Source organism: Maylandia zebra, linkage group LG6 (assembly GCF_041146795.1).
Source record: "Maylandia zebra isolate NMK-2024a linkage group LG6, Mzebra_GT3a, whole genome shotgun sequence".
Classification (NCBI taxonomy): Eukaryota; Metazoa; Chordata; class Actinopteri; order Cichliformes; family Cichlidae; genus Maylandia; species Maylandia zebra.
The window spans coordinates 3,312,137-3,332,003 of record NC_135172.1 but is presented as its reverse complement, the minus strand read 5'-3'; the positions used below and the strand labels follow the sequence as shown (position 1 = coordinate 3,332,003).

The 19,867-nt window shown below is 45.8% G+C and overlaps 2 protein-coding genes across 5 annotated transcripts in view; both read left to right on the top strand.

Moving 5' to 3' along the window:
• Positions 1 to 595, top strand: part of LOC101487872 (uncharacterized) — a 30,891-nt gene extending 30,296 nt beyond the window's left edge. For both annotated transcript variants that reach the window (XM_014407277.4, XM_023152192.3), the window contains one exon: positions 153 to 595. In XM_014407277.4, coding sequence (XP_014262763.1) covers positions 153 to 209 — 57 coding nt within the window. In that variant the 3' untranslated portion in view covers positions 210 to 595. The remainder of the gene's footprint in view (positions 1 to 152) is intronic.
• Positions 596 to 4,390: 3,795 nt separating this feature from the next.
• The window catches only part of btr01 (bloodthirsty-related gene family, member 1), an 18,333-nt gene continuing 2,856 nt past the window's right edge, over positions 4,391 to 19,867 (top strand). For all 3 annotated transcript variants that reach the window (XM_076884521.1, XM_004562239.3, XM_076884520.1), the window contains exons 1-7: positions 4,391 to 4,477; positions 7,327 to 7,843; positions 11,025 to 11,178; positions 17,767 to 17,862; positions 18,208 to 18,297; positions 18,403 to 18,546; positions 19,794 to 19,867. The exon at positions 19,794 to 19,867 is cut by the window's right edge and continues 74 nt beyond it. In XM_076884521.1, the coding sequence (XP_076740636.1) occupies positions 7,338 to 7,843; positions 11,025 to 11,178; positions 17,767 to 17,862; positions 18,208 to 18,297; positions 18,403 to 18,546; positions 19,794 to 19,867 (1,064 nt within the window). In that variant the 5' untranslated portion in view covers positions 4,391 to 4,477; positions 7,327 to 7,337. The remainder of the gene's footprint in view (positions 4,478 to 7,326; positions 7,844 to 11,024; positions 11,179 to 17,766; positions 17,863 to 18,207; positions 18,298 to 18,402; positions 18,547 to 19,793) is intronic.

The window sequence follows — 19,867 nt, the reverse complement described above, 5'->3', positions numbered from 1 at the left end:
CAGGTAAAACACACCTGGCGTAGGTTAGATTCATCTTATACTTTAGGCTCTGATTGTAACAGACCATTTTACATGTCCACACATTTGTTTGATCACAAAGAACTTGTTCTGCTCTAATCGGTTTCTTATGGATTCTGTCCACGTTCTCCTAGAAATACTTGAAGACGTCCAAAACAACGAGCGAGACTGCCAAGCCCGACTCCAGCTGAATGTGCTCCTGATACTTTGGGTCCAGATTCTCATGTCGATGTAGATTTAGTTTGTGTCACATTTTAAACTTGAACTGTTAAGTTTTTTTTGTAATGTTTGAGGTTTCATTGATCACTTTAACTACTCGAGCTAATTCTAAAGACAGTGGCTGTTTGCTTCACGGCGGTCGCCACATCCAAATCTGATGTTTATTTTGGTTCTTGATGGGTGGGGGATGCTGAATTTTGATTGCATCTGATAGATAACATTAATGATGGAAACTGTGCGGCTGAAGATGAACTCCATCAGGAATCGTACACAATCGAAATGTTTTTAGTGAACTGTTGTTTTCCTCCTGAGTCTCATTTCAGTTGTGAAATAAAGATATCAATATTCTGAGCACCCACATCTGTAATATTTGATTGGCCAGATGTGTCCATCACAAGCTGTTATCCAATAAGCATGCAGCGTTTAGGTTTCACAGTCAGGGTAAAAAGTGTAAAAATGTTCTGCACACTGACTGGCGAGCGTTTGGAGCATCTACGTACATCTGAAGAGAGAAGGAGAACTCGCATTATAGAATAAGGGGAAATGCACAGTACAGCTGCTGATCAGTGCTGAGTAACAGAGTCATGGAATACTAGAAGCTCAGTTACCAAAACAAACTTGTTGGTCAGGCTGTACAGCTGTTACTGATCAGAGATTTCCATAACACAGCCTAGCATCACACACAGTCTGTCTTTGCAGGGTAGTGATGTTTTGTTTGCAGTAAGAAAACGATTACTGTTATCGTGCACTTGGCTCTCGACATGTTTCCATCCAACGAGTCTCCAGCTTGATGGCATCGGTGGAGCCATTACAGCAGGGCAACAGAGGCTGAACGGGCCTCCCAGCAATTATTACCCAATGGGAGGCGAATGCCCACCAGGTTGCCAAACACTTTTTTTTTTCCAGACTGTACCAGTGTTCCTGTTTGAACATCTTCCAGCTGAAATGAAACAGCCTCAAGCGTCAGGGGTGTGGGCTCCCTGATAGACTTTATTGATCCCACAAGAGAAATTGATTTACAGCAGCAAGTAGGGCTGGGTATCGAAAACCGGTTCTTGTTGAGAACCGGTTCCCACTGTTTCAACTCCTTGGAATTGTTTGCCATGTTTGCAAACGATTCCCTTATCGATTCCAGTCGATTATCGATTCCAGAACGACGTCACCACGTTGCGGAGCGTCATTTACCTGGCAGGAAACATGGCGGCTCAAACGCTCAAAAGTTTGGTTATACTTCACGAGAACGGATGACAACAGGGCAACTTGCAATATTTGAAAAGTAGATATTTCATTTAAGGGAGGAAACACTACGAATATGCAAAAGCATTTGCTCACAAAACACGCGATGACCTTAAATGAATGTCGTGTTTTTAATTCAGTAACGTTTGCACGTCCTCTCTCGTTAATGCGGCAGGTAAATAATCAACTAACAGTGCATATTATGTTAGCGCGATCTGCTTTATTACAAACCTGCCATTACTGTGCATTTAGTGACCATGATGAGACAGAGTCTGGCTCAGATGCTGGCAGTTCTCGCTGCAGGCTGCCGGTAGCGTCTCCTTTCAGGCCAGGATAGACGAATGTCACCGAGCAGTGACTGTTTGTGGTCAAAGGCTTGCACCCGTTTGCCACAGCAGGTGATTTTCAGTAAGTGAATGTGTTTAATTGTAGGCAGGGACATTACTGGATATTCTTGTGTAATTGCTACAGAAGAATATTCATTTTATTATTTTACATTTACAATGTTTTTCCTGGGGATCCTGTGACACCCCATTGAAGAGCCGTAGGCTGGATCTCTTAAGATCTCGCTGTTGGGTTTGTAAGGCCATGTTACTCCTAAATGTCTATCCTGTTCAAAGAGAAGATATAAAACAAAGTTCTAAGCTAATCGACCTTAGTGTTCTCCTTTTTTAAAAAGAATCGATAAAGAATCGATAAAGAATCGATAAAGAATCGAATCGTTAAACAGAATCGAAAATGGAATCGGAATCGTGAAAATCTTATCAATACCCATCCCTAGCAGCAAGAGTGAAACCAGTACAGTCTACAATAAACACAGTTAAATAAAAGTGCCTTATACTCTGAGATAATACAGAAATGTAAATATATAAAAAAGTGATAAAAGTTCAAATGAAGTTGGTTAAAAACAGTAAAATTAAGACTGATGTGTAGGAGAGAAGTGCAAATTGCTTTAAAGTCTTTTGCCTGACAGGCGTGTAAACCTGTCCCAGAATGAAGTTATTGTACAGCTTTATAGAGAGAGGTTTTCTAAAGTGTTCTTTATGGCAGCGAGGCTGAATCACTCTGCTGCCTCAGAGGTGTGGAGTGGGTGTGATGGGCTGTCTGTGATGGAGAGGGTAGGTTCAGTGACCTCCTGGCCCAAATTCTGACCAATGATTCTTCCGGCCTCGCAGAGTAGTTTGTTCATCCTGCTGGCATTTCTGGCACTGACGCTGCCCCCCAGCAGACAGCAGCAAACTAGATGGTACTCACTACCACAGAAGAAGATCTCCATCATCAAAGGATATGAGCTTCATTAGAAAGTACAGTGTGCTCATCCCCTTCTTGCTTGTATGAATGGGTGAGTAAGGCAATTGTATCAAGTACTTTGAGTGCTCAGGAAGAGTAGAAAAGCGTTGTAGATGAACATTTGCCATCAGCCACCTGGGAAATGATTTACTAACGGCTTTTTTGGCACCAATAACTGGTTGTGCTCTTCCTGTGAGTGAGTGTCGATAAAGTCCGTCCCTAATCATTTTTAAAAATGGGAAGCGCTACATCAGGGCGCAGCAAGACATTGACAGGTTGGTGAAAGTTAGGTTTAAGAAACAGTGGAAGAAGGCATCAGAAATGGAAAGGAGAAAACTTGAAGCACTTCAGTGTGAGGTGGAGAACATAGTGAACCGTGCAGGCCTAAATGGGCATTCCTTATAGTCTCTGCAAGCTAAAAAAAGGTGGCTTGGAGAAAGAAATCATACCAGGACTTGTGGAACGGCAGTAGAGATCCTAATTCATCACACAGTTCAGTTAATCAGTCTTAGCTACACCCATGTGCATGTAATGAAGCATCTCAAACAGACTTTATCTCTTTATTGCTTCAACTCCCAGAACAAACACGCATCATGACAGTGTGCAAAACTCTGATGTGGGCATCAAGTGTCCTGTATGATTTAACAGACAATGTGGAGATACAGAAATTCTTATATTGCTGCCATATAATCTGCATCATTATAACTGCATTAATAATGTTCTTTACAGCATTATTTCATCTAATAATATTTCTCACAGTATTGATACTGCATTACAGCTGTTTATTGAAGATGTCCATTTGAGGATCCTTCCATTATGTTAACTTTTATTACAGGTACGGTTAGAAGTATTTTATACACATTGCATATCTGTGCTTATTTTGAGTTGATGTTTGGTTCATTAAGGGTCTTAAGCTTCACTGGCGTGACTGTCCAGGTGATCCATGCTGAGGGAAACTAGAACATAGAAGGATAACTGCAATGCATGCTTACAATACATATAATCTAGGAATGTGTCAGACCTGAGGCCTTAACTCATTTGGTGTCTCACTATATTTTATTCTACTTGGTAACAGATGATCAGAGTCAATAATTAGCCTCTGAGACCCTGAGGGCTTGAAGTTTATTACCTTGTATGGAAGGTGTTATAGAAAAGAGAAGTTCTATGTCTGCTTATAGCTATTAAAGATGTACGATTGACTGTGACTAATGTCTGGAACCTATTTTAATCTGTCATTGACGCCATGGGGGGGCGTGTACCCCACTGCTTTATAAGTATCCACAACATGTATGTTGGTCAGAAGACATATGTTGATGTTTTCTCCGGGCTGTTACAAACTCATCGTTTGATTGCACTTTTCTGGGGCCTCCGTGGTTTGTGACACTGCTCTACATTGATTGATTTCGCGACAGTTTCTTGAAATAAAAAGCATGTGCATTATCTAATTAGAGCTGTGTTTGCTAAAGAGCTGTGAGACAGAGTTGATCTAAAACAACATACCTCTGCAGCTGCACCTGTCGAGCAGGTCTGTTTGGATAAATGTCGTGGGTGGGGTGGGGGGGTTAAGAGGAGGGATCAACAAAACAATGAAGGAAAAATGACACGAATGAGAAAAGTGAAATCCAGACTGACAGGAGCAAGAGAAGGAGAGGAACGAGCTACAGGGAACATCTCGTACAAACACTCAAATACAACCTCTCTGCTGAAACTGCAGGTAAGACATGTTCACTAACATGTGAACTGTGGACTCTGTTCCTGTTGTTAGTTGGTGTCTGAATAGGATCAGTTCACCCAGCAGCCTGTAGAGCGTCATCTGTCTGCGCACTATGTCAAAGGAAGCTCTGTATATGCCTATATGTAACACAAGTACTGATATTTAATGTTATCATGCAGTGTGTGAAAGTGTGTAAAAACATGCAACAACACACGCTACCTGTTTATACTGCAGCTTTACAGCTTTAATATCAAAGCTAAATGATGTAACTTCAGGAAATGGTTGTGCAGGCAGGTGTTATCGAGCTGTGTGCCTGTACGGTCTGATACTCCAAATCTGTTTCATGACGACGTGAAAGAAATCAGCAGAGAAAGGCAGCCGTGGGTGTGGGTCGCTACGCCACATGAAACTTTATATAAGCCTTCGACACCAGTGTGCTCAACAGTTATACAGTCTGTTGTTGACATGTGTGCGCCGTCACGATACTTTTACCAAAGCTGGATTTATAAACCAAAAACATTAACAGAATCACAACGACAGTGATGGGTCATTGTCGGTCACACTGACTGTTGATCAGGTTCAAATTCAGCCTTTTGGTTTTATACCAGTGTTTCCCCCAAAGTCTCGTCAAAATGGTCAAATTTCACATGGTCTTTGTGTTCTTATTGGTCAACAGTGATTCTCTGTCATGATGGCCATTTTGGCACTTTTTCACATAGGACTGGGTAGGCGTGGCTAAATCACTATTTAAAAACCACGTTTTGTATTCAGTTCATCTTTGTCTGATAAAAAAAGTGATCATTAATCTCACACGTTTAATTGTGACCTATACTTTTTCTTAGCACTGAGGTTGTGAGAACAACACAAAACCTCACCTCCATCATAGGTTCACCAGTGTTAATATAAAGCACTGGTATAAAGTGTTACACACAGATTTTACACATTACTTTTCATAAATGTTATCATCTTCTCTGAGGAAGCTTTCGGATACACGACAGCTCTGTGATGTCTTGCATATTTCAGTAATGACCACTGTCTTCGGATTGTTTACCACATGACTGAGTAATGGCTCAACAATGCTGGTGGTGCTTCCTGTACGGTGGCTGCTCGCACGTTTTCATGAGCCAGTAAATCTGTCTGTTATTTATTTTATTTTGCTTCTTTACTTTCCTAAAGCACTCATATATTGTGTTCCATCATTTTTTCCAGTGCTGTACAAAAAGCAGCTGATGTTTGGATTAGTGAAGCTTCCACTCTGCTAATTTCACACGACAGCACATTTCTGCCTGGTATGAAGAAACTAACAGAAAGATCGCTCTCATGAGGTCACTGTGACAGAAGCAGGCTTCCTTTCACTTCTCTTATTCATGAAATAACAGTTTATTGTTGAATGCTGGAGCGAGGTGCTTATACGACATAAATACATATTATCCTGCCAGTCAGAGTCAGCTGATCTCAGTACAGCACACACTAAAGAAACACGAATGACTTGCAGTATTTTTTCCTCATTGCCTCGTTTAACTCGGTAATGATGACGTCCTGGCCGAGAATATTCCAGCCGAGCCTGAATTTCTTGATCTTGCGCAACTACTCCTTTGTATATTTTCACTGTGTGTTTTAGCTTTAGTGTGTTTAAGTTAAGGAAGTGCACACTCACACTGAGAGTCTCATGCTGCCAGCAGCTCCAAAGAGCTTCTGAATCAGTTGATGGATTAGGCGAACAATGAATGTTTTAGAGTACACTTAGGTTACATGTTACCCAGCAAAAAGGGGCATGAATCCTCTCGGTACCTGTTTGTCCTTCACTTTTGGTTCTTGATGGATATTGCTGAAGTCGAGCTTTAGACCAGTGATAATGAGATCATTTTAATGATAGTAATATATGAGCTAAGACTGGGGCTGTTAGGCTGTATCAGAGTGCAGATATCCAGGCTGGACGAGTGAAACCAGCCTATCAGTCCAGCTCGTCCAGGTTTCAGGATGAAGCGAGTGTTTGCAGCACTACTGTCACTGTTCTGTATATTATTGTGTAACAGTGACTGTTCCTCGTCTGCGGTCATGAATTTTGAGTACGTTAGCTGGGCCAGGACTTGCTGAATGGAATATGGCTCCCATCTTTCATAGCAGTGACCAACAGGTGCTTCGACAGGAAATGAAGGAAGCTGGTCAGAGGGCGTGGCTTGGGTGTGTCAGACACTTGAAGAACAGGTGGATGGATAGACAAAAACATCTAATAATTCAAAGTTTATCACTTCAGCTTGTATTGGAGAGGTGGATGTTGCCCAAGATAATACCTCCATCCACTCCATCACTCACTGGCCAATCACAGGAGCAGAATGAGATTACCCATAATGCACCACTAAATGACAGGATATCATTCCTGTCTCTGGATATCTCTGTACAACTCCTCCATTTCATTCACAGCACACAGTGCAGTAGTTCCAGCATTACTACTGCATCCTCTACAGAGAAAATAACAAAGTACGGGATCTTAACCATACATATCCATGTATATATATTTAATATTCTCTGCTATTAGTATCTCTTAGAGCTATTTTGTTTCTATTTTGTAACTTTGTAACATATTGTATTAATTAGTCGGTTACTGTTCTCACTGCCTCGAGTAACTGGGAACACATATTTTCAGGGATAATTAAAGAGTTCTGGTTCTGATTCAGCGTAGTTTGGAGTTCCCATGAACAAGCTCCAGACAAGTTCTGTATAAACTCAGTCTTTTCCTGTGGCAACGAGAATTAGATGAGATCTGAACAGTAAAGCTTTTGAAAGTCATGTCTGCTGATGCACACGGTTTAATATTTTTCTAATCTTCTGTCTGTCTCTATATGCAGCTTAAAACTAAATGGCTATGTCACTACCTGCTGCCTTCCTGTCTGAAGAACAGTTCACCTGCCCTATATGTCTGGAAGTATTTACCAAACCGGTCACACTACCATGTGGACACAGTTTCTGCCAAACCTGCATTTCCTCCTACTGGGACGGAAACAGTACAAAAATGTACCAGTGCCCTCTCTGCAAAGAGTCCTTCCTCAAGAGACCAGCTCTCCATATCAACCTGACCCTGAAGGAAATAACTGAACAATTCAAGCAGATGGCCGGCTCTCCTGTGGTTGACAGACTTGGAGGAACGGAGCCTTCCAGGTCCCCTTCCCATCATAATCAACCACTGCCACCCAGATTCCAGAGGCAGGGGGAGATGCCCGAGAACATCTTTGCAGAAATGATGTCACGTTTTCAGCGCCTGCCAGACCCCGGGCTGCCTCACGCTGCACTCCCCCAAAGCCAGAGTCGAGATGGTGCTCCCTTTGTCAGGACGGAGCATCACGACCCCCCACCACCTTACCCCAGGTACCGAAATATACTGAAATATTGCATTACAATATATTTGACTGAACCACATTAATAGTAAATGGACTGGATCTTATGTTTTCCAAGTGCTTTATACATGCCTCATTCACCCGTTCATGCAGCCACCTTTTTCTACACTTCAGTGCTTCCCATGTAGCAGTCACACATTCACACTCTGATGGATGCGTCAGCAGCTTGGAGTTACTGTCTTCACTGAGGACATTTGGCACGCAGACTGGTGCAGCCAGGGATTAAACCACTAACACTGTAGCTAGTAGATGACCTGCTCTACTGTTCAGTTTTATTCATATATCTCCAAATCACAGCAGCAGTCACCTGAGGGCCACAAAAAGTCTGTAAAGTTGGACTCAGTAAATGACTTCACATTTGTAAAGAGACGTTCACGAAGTTACCAAATAGTACCAAACAATCATCCAGATTTCTCTGGATGATTGTTTGTCATTAGTGTGTCAGCGGGATGTTTGTGAGAGTAGTGCCACAACAAAGCATAAATTATTTAATTTTTTTTTTTATTTGTTCCAAATTTGACTTTATAACTTTTCAGGTCTATGCCTGTAGTGGTGAGGTATGTGGGGGGACATTTTCATATCCTCTACACAGAGTCATGTGAATGTTTGGGCACCCCTGATAATCCTCATATTTTTCCTTCATAAATCATTATTTGTTTGGATCAGCAATTTCATTTCAATGTGTCATATAGGAGACACACACAATGATATTTGAGAAGTGAAATGAAGTTTATAGGATTTACAGAAAGAGTGCAATAGTTACTTCAACTAAATTAGGCAGGTGCATAAATTCGGGCACCCTTGTTGTTTTATTGACTTGAATACCTTTAGCACTAATTATTGAAACATAAAATGTGTTTGGTAAGCTCATTGACCCTTGACCTACATGCACAGGTGAATCCAATCATGAGAACGGGTATTTAAGGTGGCCAATTGCAAGTTTTTCTCCTCTTTGCATCTTCTCTCGAGAGTGGCTACAAGGGAGCCTCAAAACAGCTCTCAAATGACCTGAAAACAAAGATTGTTCACATCATGGTTTAAGGGAAGGATACAAAAAGCTGTCGCAGAGATTTCAGCTGTCAGTTTCCACTGTGAGGAAAATAGTGAGGAAATGGAAAACCACAGACACAGTCCTGGTTAAGGCCGGAAGTGACAGGTCGAGGAAAATCTTAGATAAGCAGAGACGAAGGATGGTGAGAACAGTTAGAGTCGACCCACACACCAGCACCACCGGCGCCAGTGTCTGGCAGCCTCGCCTCTGTCAGTGCGCCCCAGGGTGGCTGTGGCTACACAGTAGCTTACCCTCACCAGTGTGTGAATGTGTGGATGACTGGATGTGTAAAGCGCTTTGGGGTCCTTAGGGACTAGTAAAGCGCTATACAAATACAGGCCATTTACCATTGTTCAACTATTCTGCACACTTTACACAAAGAGATGCTGTATGAGAGAGTGATGCAGAGGAAGCCTTTCTGTGCACCTGCCACAAACAGAGTCGCTTGAGGTTTGCTAAAGCACATTTGGACAAGCCGGCTTCATTCTGGAATAAGGTGCTGTGGACTGATGAAGCTAAAACTGAGTTATTTAGACATAACAAGAGGTGGTATGGAAACAGAACACAGCACTCCAAGAGGAACACTTGCTGCCCACAGTAAAATGTGGTGGCACTTCCGTCATGCTGTGGGGCTGTGTGGCCAGTGCAGGTACTGGGAAATGAAACTGCTGATCCAAACAACCAGTGATTTATGAAGGAAAATCATGAAAATGATCAAGGGTGCCCAAACTTTTGCATACCACTGTAAATGCTACAAGGCTCCCACAGAGAGGACCAGATTTACTAAGTGGACACATTAGCTTGATGCCACAACAGCAGAAACGCTTTGATGGGAGGATTCAGCAGCAGCAGTGGACAAGCAGACCCGATGAGGGAGCGAGAAATCGGAAAATGAAAAAAACAATCAAATACATGCTCAGAGATTTTACGTGAATAAACATCCATCTCACACAAATCAATTAGTTAAACTACAGACACGTCTTAAAAACATATAGGCCTAGACAACCTGCTAATACTTTTCATTCCTCGTGGGTTTGTAAACTAATAACAGTGTTATATGACGTTTGGCTGCTCTGTGCTCTGCTGTATGGAGAGATCAGCACCTCGTGGCTGTTTGGTAGTTTAAATGCTTCAGATAGTCTCCGACCCCTGCTCTCAGGGAGTCCTTACCACGCCGACTGTTTACAACACTTTACAACAAAACTACTTTCCAGTATTAAGCACATTTTATGTTTATGCCTGTTTGATAAACAGTCCAAAGCCACAGAGATTCCCTTTGTTACGATGAATAGCACGAGCCGTCATTTGCGTTGGAACGACCTGAGCCCCTCCACTCCTCTTCTTTGGAAAAAAAGAAAAAGGTTCAAATGTTTCATCACTTATTGAAATATACATGTTATTAAACCAACTCAGCAGTTTCAAACGATTGAAGAGAAGGCGAGTGGGCTTCTTTAGGTTTGTGAAGACATCCGGCCTGGCATCCACGAGGCTTCTTCACTTTTAAAACAACAGACGCAGACTCTAGTAATGGTTGTCCTCTTGGAAGGAGTACTGAGACTTCTTAACCATTACTAATGGTATTAGTCCTCAAGTGAGACAAGGTTTTAGCACTGATGTTTACAACAGAAACATTTGTATGGTGCACGTTTCTGGCCTCCCATTCTCATTTTTAGACCACTGGAGTATTTTTGCATTACTCACAGCTCAAAAGCATCTTTTGTTTTATACTGGGTGTTGCTCAGGTCACCCACTGCCTAAAACAAGTGTTTCTTGACTGGTTGGCCATTGCAAACAGGAGGTTTGAACAGGAGGTGAGTGGTTGTGCTGTGTTCACAAAGATATCTCGTCAGTATGACATCATGAACGGACGGGAAAAAAACTGTGTGAAACAGATTGTTTAGAGGAGTGTTTGCATGTAGTATCAGTGTACATATGACAGGAAATAAGAAAAGCAGAGTAAGGAAACCTTTTGTGTTAACAGCTAAATGTAACCATACACGTGTCAAACTGTAAACAACTGAATAATATGTCCTGGAAACCAGACGACAGGTTAATCAGTCACTTACATGTTACGGCTTTATTCAAATGTTGACATGTCCAGTGACTCGGATTTGCCGCCGTGCCCCATCCACCTGAGAGGTCTGGAATTCTTCTGTCGCACTGATAACGTGTGCGTGTGCAGCACGTGTGTGGGGACGTCAGATCACCTAGGACACAACATCACCCCCGCCAAACGAGAGTGGCACTTGAAGAAGGTTTGTGCATGTGGTGGTTGGCTCACAGCTAACTGGGTCTCACTGACTGGTTTAGTAAAAGTTCTCTTTGAGAAGATTAAACCATCATGCTGCGGGGATTTGTTGCAACTTTGTTGTAGGGTTGGGAATTCTTACAGTTATTGTGATGTTGATATGTATTTCTTTAATTTTCAGAATGTTGAAGGTTTTTTTCCTCACAGGCTCCTGATATGCTGTCATGGCATGATTCTAATTTTCACAACAGAATAACTGGAACGATGGATTCCAGTTTGGGCTGGCATGTCCAAAGGTCAGAGTATCAGGTGGAGCTGTGAACATCCTCACTGCTAAACTCTGGGCTGGACCACACAGCTGTGCTATCATGCACAGTCTGTTAGAACTATGTCTCTAGGTTTGTGTCTGTGCAGAACCACAGTGGATTGAGATGAATCCAGATGTGACTGCAGGCTTTCAGCTTTGATTCAGCAGCTTTAGCAAAACTCCTGCACTCACTGTTCAGGAATTAGAAGCTTTTCTACACAGTCTCCCTTTTTCAGAGGCTCAAGGTGAACGAGAGTATTTTCAACATTTTAATTTTTAAAAGTTGAATTATGTATTAATACACACACATTTAAATATAACACTTGTATTTAATATTTTAATGAAAAACGGCTCCCTGATGTTTCGAACCCTAAACTGTAACCATCTCCAGCTGCTGCTTGTTCGTGCGTCTCTGTGCCTTCAGTTTTGTATTCAATAAGCTGCTCTATAGAGTTCAGTTAGGGTGACTGACTTTGTTATAATATCCCATTTCTTTATCTTGATAAACTCTTCGGCAGAGATGGGCAGTAACGCGTTACAAGTAACACGTTACTGTAATCTGATTACTTTTTTCAAGTAACGAGTAAAGTAAGGGATTACTATTGCAAAAACGGTAATTAGATTACGTTACTTTCCCGTAGGAACGCTGCGTTACTAAAACCGTGATTTTTTTGGGAGAATGTCTCACGACAGTGACGTAAGCGAGCGTGTCGTTCGTGACAACAGCTGTGTGCAGATCAACAGTGGATCATATATCGATTGTGGGAGAGAGTATGAGCGTGCAGAGTTTAAAGCGTGGAAGTACTGACCTTACTTTGAGTTTGATTCCATAAAAAGTGACAAAAACATTAGTGTCCGCTGTGCGTGGGAAGAAAACTTCTCTTTACAGCGAAAAAACCCCTAAACTTCTGAGCAAGCACCGAGTAGCTACGAGGTAATGGGAAACTCACAGAGAAACTCGCGGATTCTTCCACTGACTGCTGCGGCTCACCTGCACCAGGGTAAACCTCCGCCTACCCCACTCCTGCTTTACAGGTGTCAGCCGGGGATCAGCTGATCACGGGGTCGGGTTTAAAAGAGAGACACCACCCACCTGTTCGCCGCTCAGACATCATTCTCTTCATGTCAGGAGCTCCGAAACTCTGCCGACGTCAGTCTCCGCCTGATTCAGCAACCGTGAGTGTTTTTCCCTTCGATCCTCTTTTTCATCCCGGCTCCACTCGCTCTCCGTCTGTAACGACAGTTCGGAAGCCACGCTTCGTGCACTGATCGTTACTAGAATAACTGCGTGTCTGTTCCAACCCACCGCTAGCCTTCGCCGCGTTTGGGTCTAGCCAGCACACCACACGGGCACACCGTCCTACTGTGTGTAGCTCGCCCCGCTGTGACAGGATGTCTGAGCCTCCTATAGACCCAGCGGAATTTGAACGGCTGAAAGCCGAAGTGCTATATCTTCGCGGTGTGGTAGATCGGATGTGCACAAAAATGGAGTCCCTCACCGAAACCGTCCTCCAACTTTCCACTTCCGTCACTTCGCTGCAACGTCAGCCAGTGCCGGTGAGCGCGGAGCCCCGGATCGGACTGCCAGACAAGTGGAACGGAGTTGATGGCCGGCCTGATGGTTTGCTCACCACTTTAGACATGCTGTTCGAGTGTCAGCCCACTAAATACACCACCGCCCGTGCAAAGGTCGCACTACTAACCTCTCTCTTGTCTGGCCAGGCTCAGGAATGGGGCGTGGCTCTCTACAACAATAAATCGGCAGCTTGCAATGACTATGCCCTGTTTGTGGAGGAATTAAAAAAGACGTTTGTTCCCCCTAGCAGCGAAGTGGAAGTGGAGTCACAGCTGCTTCATTTACGCCAGGGCAGTCGACCCGTCTGCCACTTTGCTTCTCAATTCCGCACCCTGGCCGCTAAGCTACAGTGGGGGGATGCTTCTCTGTGCTCTATTTTTCTGGAGGGACTGGCTGATTACATCCGGGAGAAGATGACCGGCCGTGAGGCTCCTAAAACCCTGGACGAGGCCGTGGACCTCGCCCTGAAGATCGACCAACGAGTGATGTCGCGGCCTCACCACACCCCTCGGGCCTTCAAACCCTTCCAGCCTCAGAGGACCACGTCTTTGCGGTCACCTCCCCCCTCTGATGGAGCCACTGCTAGCCCAAGCAGCACATCCAGCGAGGAGCGCATGCAGCTGGGTGGACTCCCCAAAGAGGAGAGAGAGAGACGCTGGTGTGAGGGTCTCTGCGCCTACTGTGGATCAGCTCGACACCGTCGTCCCCAGTGCCCGCTACGTCCGGGAAACGACGACGCCAGGTAGACTGCGGGGGAGTCCCACCTGGCCCTTCCCACTCCTCTGACCCCTCTCGTTTCCTGTTACCAGTAATATTTCTCCTGACACACCAACAGTTCTCATCTGAAGCCCTCCTGGACACCGGAGCCGCTGAGAACTTCATCGATCAAAAACTAGCCACTCGACTTCGCATTCCGTTAACTTCCGTCGATCGATTTCTCCCGGTGACCTCAGTGGATGGGTGACCACTCCAACCCTACCCGATCCAGTTCCAGACCCAGCCGGTTCGCATGTCTATTGGGGATCATCAGGAGGAGATCCGGTTTCTAGTAGTCTCGGCCCCTTCCTCTCCTCTCATCCTCGGATACCCCTGGTTCCGTCAACATGACCCCCACGTCTCCTGGTCTTCCTGCCAGATCCTGGACTGGGGTCCCCGGTGTCCACGCCGCTGCCTTCTCTTCCGGACTGAAAAGGACTCTAAGTCAGAAGAGGCGTCACCCCCGGAGCCCATTGATTCGGATAAGATCCCTCCGGCTTACCATGACCTAGCTGAGGTCTTCAGTAAGAGGCGAGTCTCTACTCTCCCTCCACATCGTTCCTACGACATGGCCATCGAGCTCCTCCCGGGAGCGGTCCCTCCTCGTGGTCGCCTGTTCTCGCTGTCACCCGCAAAGAACAAAGCCATGGAGGAGTACGTTGCTGAGGCTCTCCAACAGGGCTTCATTCGCCCTTCTACCTCCCCTGCAGCTGCGGGATTCTTCTTTGTCAAAAAGAAAGACGGCGGGCTCCGCCCCTGTATAGACTATCGGGGCTTGAATAAAGTCACCGTCAAGAACCGCCATCCTCTCCCTCTGCTATCCACCGCACTCGATTCCCTCTCCCAGGCCTGCATCTTCACCAAACTAGACCTACGCAGCGCCTACAATTTGGTGCGGATTAGGGAAGGGGACGAATGGAAGACAGCCTTCATCATCCCCAACGGGCACTGGGAGTACCTGGTGATGCCCTTCGGCCTCTGCAACAGCCCTGCTGTCTTCCAACATCTGATCAACGATGTCTTGCGGGATATGCTAGGCCGGTGGGTGTTTGCTTATCTGGATGACATCTTGATCTACTCCCGCACCGAAGTGGACCATATTCGCCACGTGCGGACCGTGCTGAGCAGGCTGCTCGAGTACCAGCTGTTCTGCAAACTGGAGAAGTGTGCTTTCCATCAGCGGTCCACCACCTTCCTGGGCTTCACCATCTCCTCCAATGGCCTGACCATGGACCCGCAAAAGGTCCAAGCCGTGACCCAGTGGCCTCAGCCCTCCAGCCTTAAGCAGCTACAGAGCTTCCTGGGCTTTGCCAATTTCTATCGGCGCTTTATCCGCAATTTCAGCACCATTGTCGCCCCACTGACATCCCTCACCAAACCAGCTAACCTGCCCAAGCCCTTCTGCCTCTCCCCAGGTGCGAAACAGGCATTCAGAGACCTTATCCGCCAGTTCACTACGGCTCCCGTCCTGCTCCACCCTGATCCTGCCAGAGATTTTGTGGTGGAGGTGGATGCCTCCAATGTTGGCGCGGGCGCCATCCTTTCTCAACACGGCCCGGATGGAAAACTTCACCCGTGCTGCTATTTCTCGAGGAAATTCTCTGACACGCAGCGACGGTACGGTGTCGGAGACCGAGAACTCCTGGCCATCATGTGGGCCTTAGAAGAGTGGCGGCAGTGGCTCCTGGGAGCGAAAGAACCGTTTCTGATCTGGACTGATCATCAGAATCTGATCCATATTTGTTCTGCCAAGCAGCTTAACCTACCGCCCTGGTTCCAAGAACACCAAGGCAGACGCTCTCTCCAGGCAGTTCGCCCAGGGCGGCCTCACGTCGGACCCTGCACCTATCCTACCAGCTCATTGTTTCGCTGCCCCCCTTCGGTGGCCCTTGGAGGACTCTATCCGGGATGCCCTGACCGCCGAACCACCTCCGCCTGACACCCCGGCTGGGAGGCTCTCTGTACCATCCCGGTGCCGTCAGGAGGCCTTGCTCTGGGCTCACTCCTCCCCGCTCTCTGGTCACCCGGGGCCCGACAGGACCCTCCAACTCCTCCGTCGTGTCTTCTGGTGGCCCTCCATGACCCGGGATGTCCGTGACTTCGTTTCCGCCTGCGACACCTGTGCTCGGGCCAAGTCCTCCACTCAGCCGCCCGCTGGCGACCTTCGCCCTCTCCCTGTGCTGAGACGTCCCTGGTCCCATGTCGGCCTTGACTTTGTTACCGGCCTCCCATCCGTGGACGGTCTTGACACCATCCTCACCTTTGTGGACCGGTTTTCTAAGGCGGTGCACCTGGTCGCTCTGGCCAGCCTCCCTTCCGCCAAATGGACGGCCGAGCTCCTCCTGGACCATGTCGTCCGGCTTCACGGATTCCCCAAGGACATAGTCTCCGATCGGGGGCCCCAGTTCACCGCCAGGTTCTGGAAAGCCTTTTGCCGCCTGATTGGAGCTTCTCCCAGCCCTTCTCCGGCTTCCGCCCGCCATGAAGGTCCATCCGGTTTTCCACGTCTCGCAGCTTAAACGGCGCGTCACTTCCTTGCTGGCGCCCACCTCCCGGGCCCCGCCCCCGCCCAGGTTCGTCGATGGGGGTCCTGTCTACACTGTCCGGCAGATTTTGGACTCCCGTCCCCGGGGTCGGGGGGTCCAGTATTTGGTGGACTGGGCTGGCTACGGTCCTGATGAGCGCTCCTGGGTGCCGTCCCGCTTCATCTTGGACCCTTCCCTGATCTCGGATTTCCGTCGCCGCCGTCCTGGCCCGTCGGGTGCCGGTCCTCGGGGGGGGGGGGGGGGGGGGGGGGGTCCTGTCAGCCGGTGATCAGCTGATCACGGGGTCGGGTTTAAAAGAGAGACACCACCCACCTGTTCGCCGCTCAGACATCATTCTCTTCATGTCAGAAGCTCCAAAACTCTGCTGACGTCAGTCTCCGCCTGATTCAGCAACCGTGAGTGTTTTCCCCTTCGATCCTCTTTTTCATCCCGGCTCCGCTTGCTCTCTGTCTGTAACGACAGTTCCGAAGCCACGCTTCGTGCACTGATCGTTACTAGAATAACTGCGTGTCTGTTCCAACCCACCGCTAGCCTAGCCGCGTTTGGGTCTAGCCAGCACGCCACACGGGCACACCGTCCTACTGTGTGTAGCTCGCCCCGCTGTGACAACAGGTGAAAATAGAGCAACAGGACCGCTGAGTCGTTGACTTTATTTATTTTCTGCTGTGTTTTACTTGCATCTATTTGAAAGACTGAGTGTAAACACACACAAAAAAAAAATTTATGTGCTGGAATGTGCAGAAAATAGGTTTAAATGTTAAACAAATTTCTTCAAGTCAGAGAATGGTGCATATAATTACATTTTTGCTTGATGCATAAAGTTAAAAGATTAAAACTGATAAAACAAGTTTTAAAAAGAGACTTTTCCATTTGATTAAATTTTGTATGATGGATTATGCAGAAAAAGTAGAATTGGGCTGAAAGATCGATCACTTTATCACCTCTTCAGGTTGTAAATCATGTTTTTAAAAAGTAACTAAGTAACTAAGTAATTAATTACTTTTGAAAAAAGGAATCAGTAAAGTAACAGGATTAATTTTTTGGGGAAGTAATTGGTAATTAGTTACTGATTACTTTTTTTCAAGTAACTTGACCAACACTGCTCTTGGGTTGCTTTTGCTTTGGCCCATTATCCAATCATGTTTGCTCTCACTCATCAGAATTCATACTACTTCTATCAGCAGTAACACCTGGCTCCACCGTTTTTGTGAAACACCTGAATTAAAGCTGAAGATCTGCACTTCAATCATATTTTCAGTGTTTGTCAGTTGACACAGTTGATTTTAAATCAAAGTCAACTGTCATTGACAAACAAACTGTGCATCTAATTGTATATAAACATGCAACTGCAGCAGAGCATGTTTAATGCGTTGGTTGTTAGACACACTGTGTGTTTTCTGTCTCATTCAGGCTAAGTTAGGTGTTACTGAGGCGGAGCTAAAGGAGCTCATCAGTGAGAGAGAGAGAAAAGTGGAGGAGGTACACAGCTCCCTGCGAGAGATAAAGGTGAGTGATGTGGTGTCAACACGACTGCAGGAAGAAGCTTCGCTTATGGATCGTATGTATTTATTCTCTCACACGTGCACTTTGTTTGTTTGTTTGTTTTGTTAAGATAGCATGCTACATTGTTCCAGGAGCCAATCAGAGAGCAGAGATCTTTAGCTGACACTTGTCCTTAAAAACTGTTCATGTGGCCGAGCTGTTCATGTCTAATGAAATATCTCAGAAAAGAAAATGACAGAATAGATACCAAAAGTGAGCACACTTTAGTTTGTCACATTTTGCATTTATGGTTGTCTCTGAATTCTTCTTTTCTACTTTTCCGCTGGTTGCTGTTCATGCTTTAATCAGGATAGTGCAGAGAGAGAGACGGATGAAGCCGTCTGTGCTTTTTCCAAGCTGATCTCCAGCGTGGAGCACTGCCAAGCTGAAGTCTTGGAGGTGACCAACTACAGAGACAATCATACTGCACACACTATTTTTGTCTCAAAGTAGACGACACATTTGTCGGCATATTCATGAACACACCCTTTCTGTGGCACCCAGGTGATAGAGGTGACTCTTCGAGCGGCAGAGCGCAGAGCTCAGAGCGTGCTGAGAGAGCTGGAAGAAGAAATAGCTGAGCTTAAACGGAGGAGCTCAGCACTGAGTCAGCTGGCTCTGTCTGAGGACTACATATTCTTTCTCAAGGTATGAATAAATAATGAAATGAGGCACCAGATAAAATAATACAGACGTAATACATTTGCAGTGCTCCACTAGTTACTCCCAGTAACAGATCCAGAAAGTAGCTATAAGTCCAGTTAAGGAATATACTGAGAATTGAGATGCAGAGATGTGAAACCCTGGATCAGGATTACTCATCTTGCTAGAGGCACTAGCTGCTGGGAGACATGAAAATGTCTTCTCCACTCACTTTTTTTTACTCCTGATGCTTTTATGTTATTGTTTGCATAAAACTACCAAATGATTGTCAGAGAATTGTGAGAGCCACGGTTATAGTACTAAAAGCTGGGGCGCCCCAGTCACGCTCACAGAACAGTTCGGTACAAGCAGCGTTTGTTAGGGTGCAGACACGTGACCAGGGAGGAGAGGGTTGTAGAGGTGCTCGTGGTGGCAACAGGAACGAGTGAATGAAGCTGATGAGTGTCGCCCATTCAGTTGCTAGAGGTTGCTGTTAGTCAGTGGGAAATTTCTTCCTCAAGCCTTGGACCAGTCATTAGAAAAGAAGCCTTCCCCAACCAGCTGGCAAAAAGTTTGTGATTCATTTGGTCAGCAGCATATTGTAGCACTGTGGTTTACTGGAATCGACAGATTCTCTGAGCTGAAGCGAAACAAGAAAAAGAGAAGATTGGGCTTAAACGAAATGCTGTGTCTTTTGAAACACATCGGCTGTGGCTGAGGCACGACTTCTACTTTGTAGGCATTTCTGGTTTGTGCCACACCTTATACTCCTGCTCAGCCAGTAGGTAGTCAGTAGCAATCTGCTAGCAACCAAAGCATTTACTGGGAGGTTTTTGGTGCAAACTCCAGGAACCACTGCCAACTACCTTTCCAGCAGAAACTACTGATGTTTCCAGATGTAATCTGCAGTGAGGGCAGGGAGTGCATGGACGAGAGTCTGAAAACAAGCAGATATGTTCTGGAGAGAAGAGAGAATGAAGGTTAGTAGAACCTGGACAGAGTTCAATGAGAGGGAGACAGGTGAACATGTAAGGAGTACATGGATGAGTTTGAAGGACAGTGCATGAGAGAGGTGCAGAAGAGAGTGCAGCCAGACCTTTTCCTAAACCGCCGATGAAAATGAAATCGGTGATTATTGGAATTTGTTATTTGGCCCTAAGTAACTGGAATTTGGCTACTTTGAGCATATAGTATGATTAACATGATATGTAACATAGACTGTATGTCTTTATGACATTCCTATCTCCCTGCAGACGTTCCCTTCCCTGTCTGCACCTTGGCAGGCTAAGAACTGGTCCGGAGTCTCTGTGTCATCTCAGCTGACGTC